The sequence below is a fragment of the Melozone crissalis genome, unplaced genomic scaffold (genome assembly GCF_028551555.1).
Source record: "Melozone crissalis strain CALT ecotype California unplaced genomic scaffold, PUWL_Pcris_2 ptg000027l_1, whole genome shotgun sequence".
Taxonomy (NCBI): Eukaryota; Metazoa; Chordata; class Aves; order Passeriformes; family Passerellidae; genus Melozone; species Melozone crissalis.
Window position 1 is genome coordinate 42,536,380 of NW_026535805.1, and position 19,911 is coordinate 42,556,290.

Genomic DNA, 19,911 nt, shown 5'->3' on the forward strand with positions numbered 1-19,911 from the left:
AAGTGTCAAGATTTCATCTTCCTTCAGAAAACTGGTTTGTGATTTTTTGCTATATGTAACTTCAGTATCATGTGGGAGAGAGCAGCAATGTCAAACTTTATTTAAGGATCATTTAAAACTGTATTTCAAGGTACGTAATAGAACCCAGTTCTACTCCCTCGATTAGAGACACTATGTCCCAACACCAAACAATGCAACCTCTGTTAAAATTCAATGCTGTTCAGGTGATATAGCAGGGATTTTAGGTGCAGCATATTTTCATCAATAATCCCAAATAAATTAAGCACCAACATTTTCCTTCCTGCACTTGGTTCCACAGCTATAGCATGACAGCAGCCATACAGACCACATTTAATTTCTCAGTGAAACTTCATGGGAAATACTATGATCAGAAAGATTTCATAAAAGCTCTTGGGTGTGACCAAAGCATAATTTTTTGAAGCAAGTTAATATGCTTGTGAAGGATAAGGTTGTGCATGCCCACAAGTGCATGGTATTTAGACTTGTAAAGGAATACAAGTTTAGTGATCTACCTCACCAAAAGCATTTAGTGAGCATTTCAGAGAGTTGGACTTGGTGATCCTTATGCTTCCCTTCCAACTTGAGATATTTTGTGAACCTGTGTTCAATAGAAAAGGAACAACCTGCATAATATATGGTTTCACTCATCACAAGAAAGATTAAACATTTCCATTTCAAGCTATAAGGAAAGAGATAGATAAAAATTACTGTGTAACTCTCTTAATGAAGGAGATGGTGGAAGGGAATAGTTCATGCATTCCTGGGAGATACATTGAAAGAGCCACTGGAATATACCACAAACACTACTCAAATACTTGCACAAAGACATTTTATTATTAATGCAATGCAGATATAGATTTTTTTTTTTGTAATTGGAGGTGCTTATATAAACAGACCCATACTGGCTGAGTGACCATCAGTCTGCAGGGCACGACAGTGGCTGGACACCCTTCAGCTCCAAAGCTTTGCTAAAGTTAATCTCTTGAGGTTTTGCAGTACCCTTGGTGAGCTTTAGGAATCGAATACATCCTTTAAAACGGATATTAGTCGTCAGCCCAAACTGGGTCACACCATCTGAAGGAGGGAAAAAAATTAGAAAGGAATTATGTTAGACTTGATACTTAATTTTGTTCTTTGAGTGTCTTGCATGAGAAGAGATGCCCCCAGCAATATATGAATGTTTTATTTCCTGCATATATTCATTATTTAAAAATTACAAACATTATGAGCAAATGTGATGAATGCTTATGTTGGATAGCAATCCAGACTTCTTTTCTTTTTCTGTCCTACTATGAAAGTGGCAGGATCTGAACACATATAAACTGCCATTGTAGCCCATGTATGCAGCTTGCCACCTACAAATCGTGTACAATACACATGTGATGCTCTGCAGATATTCAACTTCTCAAGCTGTTTATCCACAGAATAATAGAGGGGAAAAATATGCCAAAGTGGATGCAATTCTCAGTCCTAACATCACAAAGCAGCCAGTTCCTCAGGATGGATTTCAGATGTCATTTACAGACTGGTTTCGATAGTCTTCAAGTATTCTTTTTTTCCCTTGTTGATAGTAAAACCAGGAGTTGGAGTCTATCTTTTCCACTAATGAAGGAGGGGATGGAAGTGAGGGTGGTTTGATTGGGAAGCTGGAAATATTTCTCTCAACTGCTTGAAATTTGTGGCTCAACTTGTTTCTCAGTGTTCTTCCAAGTGAGTTGCAGAAGTAACTTTACACTTGTAGAGACTGTCTGGCCACAGCATTATTTTGTTTCACAGAGGATAAGATGGCTGAATCCATCTGTCTCCCCTTGCATGGGGAAGAGTGATACCAGCAGATGAATGCTAGCTTTTATGGGTACCCAGGAATCTCTATTCTTGTCCACACTATGGTGGTGAAAATTTTCACTACATAGAAAATTCTCCATCAGTTAATTCTAGCTGATTTATAACTGTTTTGCTCTATTTATGCAGCTTCAAGGGGACTAGATAATACAAATACTAATTTTACAAAATCCCATGGTACTGTGCTTCTAATTTGTGATGTGGCTGTCTAGGTATTGGGAATGTTAAAACAAATCCTGGATGAGCCAGACTAAGCAGCAAAAGAAAAGTGAAGTGTTTACACATGCAGTAGGTTTATTAAATAAATTCATAACTTGCCATGTGGCTGAACTCACGAATATCCCCTCAACATGAGGTAAATGTAGGTTTGTTTGGTACAGATAGCAGTGTTACTGTGATTTGTGTCTCTCCTCTGGACATGCAGTCCAGAGCGAGATAGTAACTCCATCTGCACTGTTTCTTCAGTGCTGGCTCCTATGCTAGAATCTTGTTTTGTTATAAAAAGGCTGCTACAAAGCTGTTTTCCTTCTGGCACAATGTTGTTGGCTTTTATTGATAGTCATTGTGACTAAAGTTCAATTCTCATATGTCAGTACCAAGGACAATTTTTCAAATGTTCCAAAGCTTGAGAGAGAAGGCTTTTTAGGTGCACTGTATCACACATTAGAATGGGTGAAAAAACTACTTCCAGAAAATAATCTACGAATTAACTAACTCAGAGGTGTCTTGCCATTGACCTCAGCACGCACTGGAGCAGACACAGACTGCAAACATACTTTGCTTTTTTGTTTTGGTTTGCAAGCTAGAGGGAATATTTATTACAAATGCAACAAAACTGGTACTTTGCAAACATATTAACTGTAATTTCAGAAAGTAAACTGCTGTTAGAGAATTTATTGACTGTCTATGAAGAGACGAATACTAGCATTCATTATCAGCTTAGTGGAAGAGAAAGCCAGCTACAGACCTCAGCCCAATTCTCGATACAGTTCAATTACCTCTGCATAAAACAAATTCTCTTGAGGGCTTCCAGAATACTGATTAGGAAACATAGATTATGGAGTTTTTTCCTTTAAAACCCAGCAGACCACAAGCAAAGGCATTAATTAGAAAGAGATAGTCTTCTTACCTCTCTGTGCATGCTCTTGTTCTTATTACTCAGTTCTTTAGGTCTTACAGGGTGATTTACACATACACTACCCTGCCCCCTCAAGGGCATATACACATTCTTTGGGTAAAATTTGCTGTTTCTAAGTTAAATTTAAATATGCCAAATGCTGTTACTATTGCAACATAACTATTATGCTATTGCTAAACAGAAAGTTTTTAGAGGAAGGCTGTGTGTGTGTGAGCAGCAGAAGGCAGAAAATCTGCCTGATCCCCTGTGACAGTGCCTACATTTGAAATGGGGCAGGGGTATCTGTGAGAGTCTCTTGTTGCAGAACTTCTTGTTCTGAAATGCAGCTGAATGCAGAAATGAGCATCCATGTCAACTGATACAAACTCAACCTGTCTTATCAATCATCTTTTGCATACTAGTCCTACTTACATTTAAGCCATTACCAAGGCAGCACTATTGGAGGCTAAGTAAAGCACAATTTGTGTGTTGCATGCTCACCAGGATAGCCCCCAACAAAGAGAGGGTCGTTGGTGTCCGCCGAGGTCGAGGCCCTGTTTGGGCTGTCGGTCTCCACCTGTCTGCCATCCACAGTCAGCTCCAAGCGGTGTTTGATCTTGTTTGCAAGGACCTTGTGCCACTGCCCATCACACAAACTGCCCGGTGCATCAGGCTCATAGACAGCAGAGAATCGGCCTGCCCCATTGTCAACATGAAACATCACCTGAAAAGCACAGCACGGGCATCAGCAAGTTTTCAAGGCAGTTCAGTTGTTTATGTTAGTTTGTTTGGTTTTTTTAAAGCCGACATGGTTTGACTGTACACACCAAAGACTATGTGGATTGCTGTCCCTCTGGGATCTGGGTTCTATCACTGAGTTAACACAAGTGGAAATATGCAAAATTGCTGTCTAAGTTGTAATTTTCTCTTTTTTTTTGGTCTTAGTTTTAGGGTGTTTTACACCCCTCGAAAATCTTTATAGCGATAGAATAATGACTGGTTTTCCAGACTGGTTTTCCAGTGAATCAAAAGATATCCAAGAGAAACCAGCATTATTAATGACAAAGCTTTTCATCAAAACTTCTTATGTAGTCACTAATTTAAGACCTGATTGTAGTTTTAGGAGACTCAAATATTACAGAATATTTTAAACTATCTTTTAAAAGTGTAAAATCCTCTAGATGTATGGAAAGCTGCAAGTGTGGCTCTCCTTTGAGAGCCCTGCTATCTTTTGAGACATCTTGAGATTGGGATAATGACCTTGCATTTAAACTACCAATGCTATCTAAGCATTGTTTGAAGAAACAAAAGGGCTTTGCTACTCACTTTTCCACCTACTAATTCAATGCCAAGCCCATCCATTTTCTGGCTGCTGACTCCTAGGAGAACACCGTTCATTCGTGTTGTACGGAATTCAAATTCCACGAGCAGATCTGTTCCCACTCTGTATGCACCAACTTGGAGAGAAAAGGGGAAGCACAATAAAAGGAATATAAGCATCTAATACATTATTCCTAATAATCATCACACAAATTGTGCTGAGTGTAAGGCAAAGTAACTAACTTGGCATTGTTAATGCACTCCATTTCATGTGAAACCTGTAAATAACTTTTATGGAATTGTGCTTGGTGCAAGACCTTGCTAGGAAGTCACATCGTTTCTCCTCACGCAGGATAACTAAAAATTATCAGCAAGAGTTTGAAGTCCTGGTCTCACTTTGCCTCCAGCCAACAGGAGTTAGATAACACTGGGAGTTTTTGAAAGCAGAACCTCCCCTTTCTCTGTTCTTTGGCTATCACCAGAATTGTTGTTCATTACCTGTTTTGGCAAAGCCTGTTCCATCAAAGTACGTTCCCTTCTGTGCAGTGACAAAGCATTTTCCAACATTGAAGATGGAAGTTGGATTATTCAGGTCAACAGGCGATTCTGTCATTTTAAAATTCCTGATGCAGCCATCAATGCTATGGAGGACCTGCAGTCAATATTTCAAACAAAATGTAAAACTATGAGAAGCAAGCCTAAAGAATGCAATCAATGAGTGCATTTTCTCTGCTTCTCTGCTGGATTTATGGAGCTGAATAAAACTTGCATTTTACATGGCTAATCCTTAATATCTGATTGTAATTGGAATCTATTCTTAATCATACTGAAGATGAATTACATTACTTTTCAGGGATGTGATCTGAGTCACATCTATTTGGCTTACTGGAAAGGACATAAAATAATACACCACATAATGAAACATAGCAAATTACATCAGCAATGCAGGAATTTAATGGCCTATACTTTGCCTTTTTAATTGACTAGGTAACATCACTACTAAAATGAACAAAGCCCCTGTGTGAAGGTTGACATCATTGACTGCACTTAGTCTGATGACTGCAGTGATGAGGGCCCCTCAGCTGGCCAGAGAGGCTGGTGGAGGCAGGGAATGTGCTCACGTCCATGGAGGCTCCAGTGCAGGGCAGCAAACTGCAGCTCCAGCCTGGCTCCCCTGTGCTGGGCACACTTAGAACAGAGGTTTGATTACCCACAATCTGCCTGGGGCAGGGGTTTTTCTGGGTGTGAGCAGGGCATCCCAGTGGGACCTCTGAAATCCTCTGGCGTCTCCTCCAGAACTCGCCCTCCCTTCTTCTCTCCAAGGTCAGCATAAGCTGCATTTTGGTTCTCAGATTCAGAAAGAGGCTTTGATCTTTGACTTAAAGAGTTAGGAAAATCTATCCTGGTACCAGTGAGACAGAGGAAAATGATACATCATATACTTGGAGGAAGGAAAAGAAGATATATTCATAAGCAGTGCAGAGAAAAGGAGGAAAATAAACATCAGTGTATAAAATTTAGCCTAGAAATACATACAAATACAAAAAGGACAAAGGCACACCTGCAGCAAGAAGTCTTGACTCTGCCCACTACCCCCTCTAACAACATTCTGACCTGTAATTGGAAAGAATTTCCAAGAATTTATTTTCTTGTAAATCAAAGCTGTATGTACTGTGAAATTGTACAGCTTATTACAGCTAAATACACCTGTACAATATTTTCATGAGAACTTTAGCAATACCAGTGAATAAATTCAGTTCTGAACTGAACAATGCTTTCTGTCAGATTTTTCATAAGTAGTCCTTTTTGTAATTTCTAAGTAAGTCATCTCCAGATCAAAAAATCTTGTTATCAGAAAAGAGAAATGCCAGAAAACAAAACAAACTTTTTCTGCAAGAATAAATCACAGAAATGCAAGATTTGTAGATGATTTGATAACATTCTCTAACTTTACAATTTTCTCTTCCCTATGGAAAAGCAAATCTGGTTATACTTTAGTGTGGAAACAGTAATAGGACCTCTTTTGCTGAAAGCAGAGTTTTGAGTGCTCAGAATGTGACATCTGCTGAAGCTCCACAGGTGGGTATTAGTCTTCTACACTGAAAAGGAAGCCAACCCACCACGGTTACACAATAGATTACTGTCTAAAAGGACTAATGTGCGTACAGAAGCAAGCCCTGACTAAGGTAACACATCCTTTCAACTTGGTTTGCTTCAGAGCCTCTACATGAAGCTGCAACCCAACAGTCTTACACACTGCAGTGTATTTTACTGAGCATGACTGGAAGGCAAGCATGGTTTTTTACACATTTCAAGTCACAGCTTCATTTAAATCCCAAAGCACTGGGATTTAAATGAAGCTGTGGCTTCAAATAAAGACTGTCAGGACCTAACATGACTGTTTTTGCCAGACTGAACCATTTATCTGCATGGGTTCCCTCCATTACCTCTGGCAAATAGCACCAGGTAAGGACACAGTGTGATCTTTCTCCTTAGATTAGTATCTGTAAATTGCAGATATATTTCAAAGAGCATAAATTGATACTACTAGGAATTATATGTTGTGGGTAAAAAATTGCTTTTGGTTTTCAGTGCCTCAGATCTGGCTTGGTAAATCCTAATGATTTAGATTTGCCTCAATTTGGGCTCTCTGCACAATCAATTATTTACTAAAAAAACATGATCTTATATGTCCTTATGGAATACAACTCTAATATGTAGAGCAGTTACTCATCCCGTTCATTCCCTTTGCATGAGTCAATACATGGACTTAAGAAGGATCTAGGAATTCCTTTCCTGTATTTATTTTGTGCACTGAAAGAAGGGAACTCTTGCCTGTCCATAATGGTATTGGACATTGGAAAATCGTATTTTCCATTCCCTAAACATCTTGGTATAATGGTATTTACTTATCTGCTTCTTTGGGAGACTGTTTTGTTCCCTTACCAGTTTTGTGCTTTGTCTGCTCTTCATGGATTCTCTGTACCTACTAAGGATGAACCCAGCCATAGTTCCTACTGACATTCCATTTTTGTGTGTCTGAATTGTGCCATGCTAGATGCCGAATTTGTTCTTTACAGTACTTAAATTCATTCAGGTTCTGGCTTCTGCTTTGAAAGAGCCATCTTCACAGAGAGCAAAAGAAAGCATCGAAGAGGTTTTTCTCCCATTCTGATACTGGTGTATCTTGGGAGGTTGGAAGGGCATCATTGAGATGACTGGAATGGAGTCATGCAGACAGATGCAGTAAATGGTCTGGGTGACAATACAGTGTTCCTAGTTAACTCTAAAAAATTTAGGACAAAATTATATTTATTTATCTGGGTGCTCTGTCATCTTGCATGTTAGCATGGAAGCTGGGCATTTGAACTAAAACAGTGATAAATTTATATATGCACATTTAATTTGGAAACAGAAAGAGGACAACAGAATTTGCAAGGCCTTCCTTCAAAACACACTCTCTCCTCTTTCAGTAATAGCAACACAAAAGGGATTATTAGAGTAAGCAGCAGCATACTGGGTACTCTGCCCAGGGTAATTCTGGCTTCTGCTGTTCCTTCTCGGAGATCCTTTCACTGTTTCTTAGCATTTGCTGCTAGATTAATTACAGCCAAGAGAAAGGGCAAGTGGTACTCAGGAACCTATACTCTAGCTATGCAGTGATCCAAGTGGATACAAGTGTATGGAGCTTTCTTTTTCTTTCTTTACTGCTTTTCCAAAACAGTAAATAACTCTAATAACTCTGCTATTTAATTTTTTTTTTTTGTTTCTGCATTAATTGGATTCTGAGTCAGATCATTCCACTGACAGAATGTTGTTCACCTCCACTAAGGTCCATTTACTCCATATCCTTGAGCAGTCTGAGGGAAAAGCAAGACAGAACAAAACTGGGAAGACATTTGCAGCAATCAGGACACGCTTAAAGCATGTGAGATAACTTAAACAAATTTGCTTACCGGACCAATTCTCCTGGTTGTGTAGTTAATGGGCAACCCTCCCACATAGAGCATTCCTACAACATCCAGTATATCGGCCTTCTTGGGGCTCACAGTCCCGTTAGAAACACCATCTACTATGAGGTTTCCTTCTTGCTTCACTCGACTTACTTTTATCTAGAAAGACACAAAAATGTGATACAATTACAGATATCACAACCAATTACAATTCCCGTAATTACAGGAATTACAACCAGGCACTTTCAGATTGTAACTACTGTTACAATCCAAGATATATAACAATACACAAGAAAGAAGTAAGAGTGGTTACAGAAGTACCACAGCAACAGCTATGGATAATATTTATAGAACAAAGCTCCTGAGCAAGGTTTTGTGCAACATCTGACTGTGGTTTACTTGCACCTGGGTCAGGAGGCATCATGAAAATCATTTACTAGAATTACTGAAAAGACTTGAGATGCCTTTAAAATGCTTCATTGTTATGTTATAATAGGGACAGCACAGTATTTTTTTTCCTGGAATCAGACAGCAATTTTAAGTGCTGAGAATAGATAAGTACTTCAGAATAAATGCTGAATGTTATGGCACTGGTTGCAAATCTTTATAGCAGCACATGTTTGCAGAAAATATTGAGTTTATGATTCCACTAGCTTGGACATGCCTCAGATCACGGTTCATGCTAAAGTAAATACAATACCAACTATGTTCTGTTGGTATTATGGCTTCTATTCAGACAATTGGACTGTGAATTGCATGGAGGGAGTGCAGTTGCTGAAGAGCTGAGGAAATTCCAGGCCAATGTCTGTGTAAAATTTTATATTGAAATCTCTACAACTCAGTATAAAAATGGTTCTTCATAAAAATGAATACATGCAAAATGCATCATGCATGTTAGCAGATTCCTAAACAGTGCAGTAGTTGGCTCACCAGAATAGCAAAGACAGACAAACAGCACTTTTTGGCTCTTCTTTAACGTGGCTGCTTCTGCTCCAGTGTGGCAGCATATCTGTCATGCAGTGGGAATGACTGAACACTGACAAGGATGGCCTGAAGGTGAGGGCCTGAACTTGGTGTTTACAGGCAACTGCAAATTTGAGATGGATAACTACACCTTGGGCAGAAGGAGGATTTGGTGGGTGAGACAGGAGCTGGGAACAGACATTCCCTCAGAGGACCTAAACAGAGAGTAGGGTAGCAGCAGCACCAAGTGGCTTCTGTAGGACTGATGGAAATGTTTTTAACCTAAATCATTCCAAATGGAGAAAAGGCTGTCACTAAAGGATTATTTTAAGGAGAAGCCCCTGCTTTATCACACACAAGGACTGTGGCCTTTTCCTAAAAGTGCTGCCTTCCCTCCTTCTCAATTTTTTTTTTTTTTGAGAACTGTGACTTTGTTTCCATTCTCTGCTACAGAAACAGGATCTACAAAAAGGGGCCCTCTCTTGTGGAATGTCAAGCTATATGCCCAAAGAGCACAGTTTTCCATTAAGAAATATATGCTTCACTTAGTTCTCTCAGAATAAAGAGAAAATGGCTAAAGAAGCAAAAGCATCTCTTCTGTATCTTCAGAGGGAGTAGCAGAATGGGGCCTTGGTCTGCTGCCAGTGCTTCTAGGCATTATATGAAAGAGATAAATGATTACTACAACTTCATTTTTTCCCTTTATGAAATACCTTGGTTTAGGAGGAGTTGCTATTATCAAAAAGTTCATGACTAAAAGTAAAAAGTAAAAGTAATTTTACTTTCATTTTGTGAAAGTAAAATTCCTGGAGAACAGAGTGGAGATGAGGCAAATAAAATGTAAGAGAAAACGAAATGAGATTTTTTTTGTCATTTGGGGATGAGATGCGGATGATGAATTTCTAAATATCTGTACAAAATTCAGTGTAAAATATGACATATAAATTCAACCCACAGTTACATGTATACTTTGCTTCTCTGTCTTGAATGGTGCCTTCCAGCATGTCACCTAATGAACATACTGTGTGTCTGTTGTCCTTGGCCCAGTAAATATTAAATTTCATAGCTGTGATATCATTCCTTCTCTTAGCATCCAAGTGCCACAGGCATTGCATATAATGTTCCCTCATAAAGTCACAGAAGGTGCTGCCAAATAAATTCATGAATATCATATTTATTCCCTACTGAATTAATAATCCAGGGAAGGTTTACTTACATGTTACTTCTTTTTTTTTTTTTCTTTGTTCTCAGCAATCTACCTTAACAATGACATTATTAATGTAGAAAAAACTGGTTTTAATGATGTATTCCATCATCATGAGCTGATACTCACATGAGCCCTATTAAGCAAGAAGGAACATTTTCTGTAGTTCCTTACTACATGGCACATATTTTAAATATGTTCAGAAATATGTGTTTCCTGAAGGATAAATTTCTCTGTACCAGTGCATCTGACAGAATTTTTTGCTAGATTATTTTCTTTTTTCCTCAGAAAATACTAGCTGTAAAGTTTGGCTTGTGTGGACTACATTTTGCAAATATCTCAAGGCAAAACAAAGTTCACTCTTACCATTGCAAAGAATAATTTAGAATTAGACACTATTATACCTGGTGCCATTGGCCATCATTTATTTTGTTGGAAATCATTGTGCTGGTGTTCCCACTCCCCAGATCATAACTGAAGTAAGGCAGACCATTCTTTATCTGAACTGTAGCAAAATCAGCGTGGTTGATGCGGGCCATATAAAACAGCAAGCCAGAATCAGCTGTTGTTCGGACTTCAAATTCAATTGTAAGCCTAGAAATCAAACAAACAGGAGACAGTAAAAATGGAAAAGATACCTGGAGTCAGGCTCCAGGCAAATTCATCTGCTTCACCTTTTTGTGTTTTTCTAAAAAAATTTCATACTGCTAGTGGCCAATTTTACTTGTCCATTAGAATTCAAGGAAAATAATCTGGTTTTATGCAAATTACATTTCACACCTATCTGATCCCTGACATGTGAGCATTCATTAACTCCTTTGCTATGGAGATACAAAACTACAATCTTGGCATAGAATTTCAAGATGCAATTCTCAGCTGCAGCTGTAGCAGCTAAAAAATCCCAGCACTTGTAAAATTCCAGCAGCGTTATCCATCATCCACACACATAATGCTCACAAAGGGGAGAGAGCTGTAGTGACAGCTGGCAAATGTTGAGTTTCTAATGAGTTGTATTGCCTGAAGACAGGTTGCAAAACTTTTAAAGATGCAGACAGAAAAGTTTACAATGAGGATATAAAACACTTATTCTGATCTCTCCCAAGAGAAAATGAGGCTGTGTCTGAGCAAACTTAATGACCCCTTGGACAGAATGGTAATGTTGAGAACCTCCTCAACAGCAAAGAACCTGTGAAGAAATTATTTAGATTTTCTAATGCTAAAGTTGCACTGGCCACACATCACTAACTTTGCTCAAGCTGAGCTGCAAAGTCAGTACCTGAAAGCAGCTGATAATATACATGAAAAGTCATTACATGAAAATGATCAGTCCAGGATCATTCCCAGTTTTCTAAAATTACATATGTGGTACAACATCTTCATAGGGATAAATAAGCATGGGGCTAATGGATTTGGAAACTATAAGCAGCAAAATTGCTTAATGATGTGTCATGGCACATTTGTTAATGACCATGTGCCTGCAGAACAACAAAAGAAAAAACAACTAACAAATTCTATCTTCACAAATCCATTGAAAAAAGTTGCATTTTTATAAACAGTTCATGGAATTCCTTTGCATGTCAACAGCTATATGTATATAGTGTTATACTTTGGGATAGCAATATAATTTTTCCTTTTTACTGTGCAAGATTGATCTTCACTACTGGAGGAAAGGAAAAAAAATCCTTATTAAAACAAATTATACAGTTACTGAACAAAAAACTTTCCTCTGAAAAAGCCATCTTTGAAGTCAGTTACACAACCTGATTCCATTACTCTGGTTTTTAGGAAATCAGTCTGGGATCTGTGTGTGCCCAAACCTTTACAAACAAAGAGGTAAATTGTTTCCGTGAGAGCTACTTACATTGCCTAGATTTTATACCTTAATGTTTTTTTAGGTTTGCTTAATGAAATTAATTAGTCTTGGCATGTGATCCTTTCAGATTGTGTCCATAGTTTTGGGAGATACCTTTGAGAGAATTAGGAGGGGCATTTTATTTTGACACTATTCCATCAAAACTCATTGCTGAAACAAGCAACATACCTGTTTTTCACTTTGGTGTCATCAAATGCAACTGCAATGTGGCTGTTCCTTGAAAGACCAAACTGCTTGCCACCTTCTAAAATAGCTGGTTCTGTGTCAGCAGCACAGGAATCCTGCAAAATACACAACAATCATGCAAACTTCGTATTTTGTGTCTGTCTCAGCTGTACATGTGCTGGGAGTCTCCCAGCTGCTCAGGACTGAGACTATTGTATCTAGTCTAGAGACTGGCCCTGCAATATTCCAGTGGGCTGATGTCTCATCACACCAGCTAAAGTTATAAACCAGTCTGACAGGAACTTGGTATAAAAGCAGAGCTCGTTAAGATAGCTGTAAAAGCAAATAAAAGTAATATATGAACATTGCTGCTTTCATGTTTTCACCAGTGGACATTTACAAGAATCTTAAGTGATTTCCAGGCAGTTCAGTGTACTCTTAGCTCACATAACTGAGTTTTACACAGTAGGATGCTCTCTTACAGTAATGAAACAAGATTTAAGTTTTAAAGGGATGCTTTGTTGTCAACTTGAAATCCAGTCACCTTAGAAATAATGAGTTAAAAGTAGTTTCAGATCCTGCAGCTGTCAATGAGTCCTTCATTTTATGTCTTTATATTGTTTTACAACTGTATTCTTTGCTTAATGTGGTGTTGTTTTCCCCTGTGCAGTTGGAAGGCCCCCACAAACAATCAGGGAATCTGAATAACTGATGGATAGATGTAACAGCTGCTGAAATCCCCCAGCTGTCTAATGTAGAGACATTACCCAGCTTGTAAAGAAACAAACCCCTCCCTGTCGTTCCACTTCTGTTAATCTTCAAGTGGTGCAACAATGCAAGGTAAAATATCTTCTGCCCACTATAATTTTCTCATTTTAATTTCACCAGGTCTTTTAATCTCTGGTCCTAAAGCTCTTGTATAGGAGTGCCTGGGGCAATGTGAGACCATGGTAATTACCAGCTTCTACTCATGTCTGGCTTTTGCCTCCCACTGAGAGTATTGTGAGGAAACTACTCATAGGATCTAACTCAACAAAATATCGGACAATCCCGCTGGGAAAGAAACAAACTTTGATAGCTGCAAGCTCTGTTTTTAAGCACTGTGGCTGCTATCATTTTGGATTGGTGACAGTCTCTTATTTGAGCCCTGACTCAGCAGGGGCCTGCAAAGCACAAGGTGCAGTGTTCTGCGCTGACAGAGTTCTTTCTCTGAAATAGTTTGAAAATGTCATGAGTGACTTAAGCCCTGAGATTTCAGCTGCAAGGAGGAAATTTATTTCCCTCTCTCACTCAGTTTTTCAGTAATATTTTTTGCTTTCACACATCACAAAGATCTTCACAACGGTATAGAACACCTGTAAAATATAGTTTTGCATAATAAATGCTCTGGTTTAAATCTGACAGAGTAGAACACCATGCATTATGACAAGAACAATTGATACATCAATATGCAATGGAGGGAAAAAACAGGGAAAATTCACCAGGACCAAGCAGGGTTATGAATGTATAATACTAGTCTTCCAGTGATCATCAAAAAGAAAAAAGAAATCATATTCTCATAATTCAGGGTAAAATTTTGAATTATTTTAAGCTTTACAGGCTTATCTAGAAGTCTAACAACTAAGCTAATGACAATACCATGCATATAATACCTTCAATTACATTTGAGCTTGCTAAAATTTAAAGAGAGGGAATAACAACTGGTACTGTAAAGAACTGGAAAATATATACACACACCTTTCTCTGGCACACTTTTACATGGTGAAAGGATATATTCTGACAGTAAATTTAATCCTAGGCTGGTATATGTTAGTAAAGGGTTTGACCCTAACGCAAGCTGCTCCCCAGCACCAGTAAACACTGCAGTTTTTCTTCATTCCAGCAGGGCGACTGTAAGAAAGGGCAAGGAGTGTGGGAGAGTATCCAACACACCATGGTGGCTGGAATCATAGCATACAGTGATTGTTTGCTAATAACTACTTACAATAGTAAGCATTCATCATGAAAAGTCAGCAAAAGGAAAAACAAAACCAGTAGGGCATGTTAAAAAAAAAATCCGTATTTTATTCACAAGCCTGTGTCTGCTTTTGTTTTATCTAAGGACAGTCAGCTTTACAGCTTTCACCAGATTGTGCCCTAAGCACGGGTCACCAGCCTGTATTAAAATATTTCAGCTTTGCTTTTTGAGTAATGGCCTTAATGTGTCCTGGCTGCTTAATAATCTCCCACATTACATGAGAGACTGAACCCTTGAGCTGCACTTTACTTCAGTCTTGTAAGATGTCAGGGACTTGATTGGTAGGTCAAGAAGCTCGGTGTGTATGGCAGTGGAAAGGAAGAGCAGAAAAGGCCACTGGTGGACTGTCACACATTCTCCATATTCTCATTTGCTGTATTAGTAATTACAAAGAAAGCAATTAGTAGAAAAAGCACTGCAGCAGTCCTCCCAGTTCACTGGATGCTGTTAACAACAGAGGGCAGAAATGCATGGGTCACAAGTGGGCAGTACCGTCATGGAGTCAAAGGCAGAAGGGAGGCTGGCGCTCTTCGTGTCAGCAGCAAGCGAGCCCTGAGGAGCAGGGAACAACGTGAGGCAGAAGTAGCAGTTACCCAGTGTGGAGGAGCACTCTGGCATTCACAGAAAGCAGCAGCAGCAGCAGACTGGTGGCTGGTGTATTTCCCAACTGTCCTACTTATGGATCTTGCCTTGCCTTTAGTACAAGGTAGGTTTTTCCTCCATTTGGGATTCAACTGCCCTCCCCTTTTACATGCAGATGGATGCATGTAGATACAAAATGTCCTAAAAGTACTCAAATAGAGCATATAAGTTATTCAAGCCTCCTACATGAAAAAACTTTTTTCTGCTGTACATTTTCCATATGAAGTCCTTCTACTCTGAGATTCTGTATAATTTACTGTAGTGAGTGCCACCTTATATGAGTGTTTTCTCATTACCAGACTGTAGTTACTTTTTTGCAACAGTCCCCATAAAAATGCTTTGAAGAACTCACTAATACGAATGTAACAGCTATCCAAAAGCTTGCCTTATTTAAAATAGTTTCAAGTCTTTAGCATACTAAAACAGTTTCAGTATTTCCAAGAGAGAAGGGAAGTAATGGTGTTTTATTTGGAATTCCTGTTTTAAATTATCACCCCTCTAGATACATGATATACAAAACTCACCTAGTTGGAATGGGACTAGCTTCTGATATTAATGAGTAGATCTATTCCTCTCCATTTTGCTATTTTAAAAGTTCGTGTTTATAGTCTTAGGAAGTGTGCACTTACTCTTTCATGCTCTTCTGTGGTTTGTTTTTAAGGACAACAGATTTGTTTCTAAGAACAACTGCATTCCTTCACAACAGCGAGCATTAAACTGGATAATCCTTTTTACCTTGTTGCCTGGTTCCTTATCTTTCTATAGTAGCCTTACTGTACTGCAAATTTTCTTAGAATTCCAAACAGAGAAGCTGCGTGGGAGCCCTGGTGCTACAACTACTCCACCTTGTGGGAACGAGTCACAGCCGCTGCCCAGAACACTGAGAGGCTGGAGTCTGTAACTGTGGGGCTGGGGGCACGGTAATACCTGAGATGGAGCTATTGAACCCAAGGCTCCCATTTCCATGCATGTGATGTGGAGATTTCAGTAACACCTGATAAGTCTTTCTAGATAAAGCTGTGCCATATATACTGGCCAACAAGGGTGGTCATGTGTCTCAAATAGAATTTAGCTTCTTCTCGAAACTATCTCATTACTATTGAAGGGAAATTCCAGTAACGCAAACAGGTTCCTAACTGGGGAATGTGCAGTCTTTTCACACCATTTTGAAACCTCACTCATACTAAACTATATAGAGCCTGCATAAACCTGTTGGTTGTATTCAGGTCTAACAAAATACAAATAATTTTTCCCCTCAAAAACATCTTCTGGTGTACGTATTATTCATTTTAATATTCAGATGTGTAAACATATGTTTGTGACCAGTAAAATGTTCCATCAGCTTATAAAACTACTAAACTTGTGAGACAAGGAGTTTCTTCCTTAAATTTTGTTGTAGAAGACTGCTTGCCACTACCTCACTGTTTATTTCTGGTAACAACAGCTGAGCTCAATTTAGCAGTGACTGGGGTTTCATTTTGTAATTCTCCTGACTGAAGTTATAAAATAGCAGTGGAGGAATTGCCATATTGAATAGGCCTCCTGGTTTATCTTTTTCTTCATCACACCATTGACATGACTGCTATCATGTGCATCAGAGACCAGCACAAGAAATATCTTAATGAAATGGATTTCCCATGGGAAAATTTCCCTTCCAACCCCAGGCAAATTTTGCTTGGCTTACACCCTGAAGTGTAAGGGTTTATGGCTAAGCATGCAAGCCAAAGATATTTCTAAAACTATATACTTTTTTAAATTACTGTTGTGATAATCCAAGCAAATGATATCAGCCAGTTTTCCCTTATCTGCAGGTTTTACTGACCTGCAACATGGTGTTAATTTACAGTATCATGTTGAATTGTCCCTATTTTTGTGGCAAAGTGCTTCATTATTCTTGATGAATAGCTTTTCAATTCTGCCTGGGAAAAGAAACTTTTCAGACTCTATCTGACTGAAGTGATTTAAACTTACAAGTGCTGATGATAGAGATGGTGTTGGAGAAGGAGAAGCAGGAGGGATTCCTGGCCCTTCTTTCTCCCCATTAGTGCCTGGTTCAGGTTGGACCAGAACTGTTGCACGAGTTGGTTTATCTTCATCCTCAGTTCTAACTTCTGGTTCTAGTGTGGGACATCGGCCAATATCTGCATTTTCAAAGGACACGGGCTGAGCAAAGTCCATGGGGCTGAGAACACAGAAGAAGAGCAATGTCTGTTTTTAGTTTTTCTGCCTTTATATCACCCATTTATAAAGAACAACTATATGCTGCAGTGTAATTTCACTTCACAGGACACAAAAAGCCAGGACTCATCCTGCCCAGTACAGGTAGGTACAGCTACAGAAGCAAGACACTTAAACTAAGGTGATAGTGACATTGGCTTTTCTTCCTACAGTCAGTGCAGAGAGACAGGCATCCTCTTTGGCAAACTTCACAGGCCTATGTAGCTTCAATAGCATTACAGAGAAGCCATTTACTCTGATGTGGAGCAATAAAATCCTAATTTAGGTACGCCAGATATGTGAAAGAAAGATTTAGATGGAAACTTTTTATAGAGGTCTTATTTTATTCACCATTGCCTTTCCTTTTACTCAAATGCTCCTTCCAGATTACTGCACTTTCCACAAAGTAAATTGATTCCCATGGTGGTTCTCAGAATTTTGACTTCTCTTGGAAGTCACCCTTACCTAAAATAAAGTGTTCTAGTACACCATAAATACCTATCGCTGACATACATCTTACTGCAGTGTTACTGCTGAATTTCTGTGATTTCATGGATAAACAGACAGTGTTGGCTTGTCTGTAAAACAGCTCATTAATTGCAGAGCCTATGGAGCATATACTGTAGACAAAAAAAAAAAGGAATGGCATATAAAGAAAACAGATCATATTCTAGGATTTGCTGCTAGTATGATTAGTTGCAACAATAAACTTTCCAAGGCAGTTCAACCAGATCTCATTAACTGGACATTTTTTGGCATCATTGAGACTTACGTGGCATTAATGACAAGATTCCATATACAGCCCTCAAATGGTGGTATGCTTCTGAGAGGTGCAGTGTGAAACTGAGAAGATGTACCCCCTACAAAGAGTTTCTTAACAGAGATGGGCAGGTCTGATGGCAACCTCTGAGTCTGGACTTTGTCTTCATCGACTTGAACACTGAACATCCTGTGGAAAACATTTGAAAGCAAAGAAATATATATTTTACGCTGGTTATTGCTTGTATTGAAATCACCCCCTTGCAAGCCCCATTTACTCCTACACCAGCTGTAACAATGAGCAACTCAAATTATGTAATTGGCAGCTCACATTAAATGCATATTAACCACTAGAAGGGTTTCAGCTGCTGCTGTGCCTCCTTGGTAGCTGTTTGACAGAGCCTGGCAAAACTGTGCTGTGGAGGGGTGATAATGTCAGACTGTGGCTGCATAAGAAAAAGTGTTTTGTGGTGAGGCAATACAGACACAGTAAGGGCTGAGCTGGCTGTACTGTGATGGTAGATATAATCATCTGGAGCTCAGCAGGATGGGAACAGCACGGGGTCACATTTTGTTTGGACTCCCTATTTCCTTATTATCTTCTTGCTGGGGCACAACCAGACTGCTCTGACTGCAGGATCAATGGCAGCCATACAGCACACTTTTTAAAGATCTCATAGCTTCTTCTGGGGGAGGTGGCAGAGGAGGAAAACTGCTGATTGTTCACAATGTACCAGTACAGGTGCTATAATTCATTCCAATGGGTATTTCACATGGCACAAGCAAAAGACAAAGCAGTCCCAGGGTTACTGTTAAGGCTGAAGAGAGGAAGGTAGGAGCCTCTGCAGCACCACTGCCTTACTAATCAGTCTCTGGCAAATAAATTCCCTTTTGTCAACTGAAAAATTATATTGAACTCTGATATTCTTTCTTAACTATAATTACAAATGCAAGCAACTTCATATTGAAAATGCTTATTGAAAAGAGATCTGTTTTCAAATACAAAATGCTTGGCTTTGTTATTTACACACATCCTAGACAGAAATGGACAGTGACTTAAGCACCTGAATTATTTAAGTGCTGTACTATGTCTAAATTGTCCAGTTTCCTCATAGTTTTGGATGAATTAATTTGGTTTGGAAAGCTGTAGAGCAAGAAATGTGATTAATTTTTCAAAGGGTTAGAGAAAGCAGTTATTAAAAGACTTATCTTTCAGGACAATCCCTATGATATCTACCAGTCCCTTTGGCAGTGGAAACAGAAGGAGGGAGATTTCTCTGGAGGCAGTTCAGAGAAAAAGACTAATTTAGGTTCCATGAAGTGTCCCAGAGAGGACATTTCCCTTCTCTGCCTTCAGAGGAAGTGTAGGGAAGTCAGATTATGAAGACTCAAGTTATCCTTTTTGCTGCTGCATTTTAGCCATGGCTAATCATCATAAGCATTTTGGGTCCAAGATGATTTGACCCAAAATCAGCCTGCAATGAAGTACATTAGTCTTCAACAATATAATTTTTCATAATTATATGGACAATTATCTCTCTGCGGAGTTTTCACAGAAAACATTAAAAAAATAAAGCTTGAGATCATGATGAACAGAGGAAGAGTTAATCATAATTTATGTCTTTTCATATACATTTCAGGCTACAAAAACTTCAGAGTTCAGGCATTTGTTTTGTTACAAAGCTACTTTGAAAACACAGAGGTCTCATCTGAACAAGCACCATCACTGGATGGCATTGTACAGCAATTTTGCCTTGATGTACTCTCATATGCACCCTCATAAGGTCAAGCTAACTGTACTGGCTACAGCACTGCATA

General features: G+C 38.9%; 1 protein-coding gene across 1 annotated transcript in view; it reads right to left on the reverse strand.

Annotated features, from left to right (window-relative positions):
- Positions 1–887: 887 nt before the first annotated feature.
- Positions 888–19,911, reverse strand: part of LAMA2 (laminin subunit alpha 2) — a 252,727-nt gene continuing 233,703 nt past the window's right edge. Inside the window, exons 56-64 of the mRNA XM_054279037.1 lie at positions 18,107–18,283; positions 17,089–17,299; positions 12,462–12,574; positions 10,825–11,014; positions 8,257–8,412; positions 4,799–4,952; positions 4,307–4,437; positions 3,482–3,704; positions 888–1,095 (exon numbers count right to left, since the gene is read on the reverse strand). Of these exons, the coding sequence (XP_054135012.1) occupies positions 938–1,095; positions 3,482–3,704; positions 4,307–4,437; positions 4,799–4,952; positions 8,257–8,412; positions 10,825–11,014; positions 12,462–12,574; positions 17,089–17,299; positions 18,107–18,283 (1,513 nt within the window). The 3' untranslated portion in view covers positions 888–937. The remainder of the gene's footprint in view (positions 1,096–3,481; positions 3,705–4,306; positions 4,438–4,798; positions 4,953–8,256; positions 8,413–10,824; positions 11,015–12,461; positions 12,575–17,088; positions 17,300–18,106; positions 18,284–19,911) is intronic.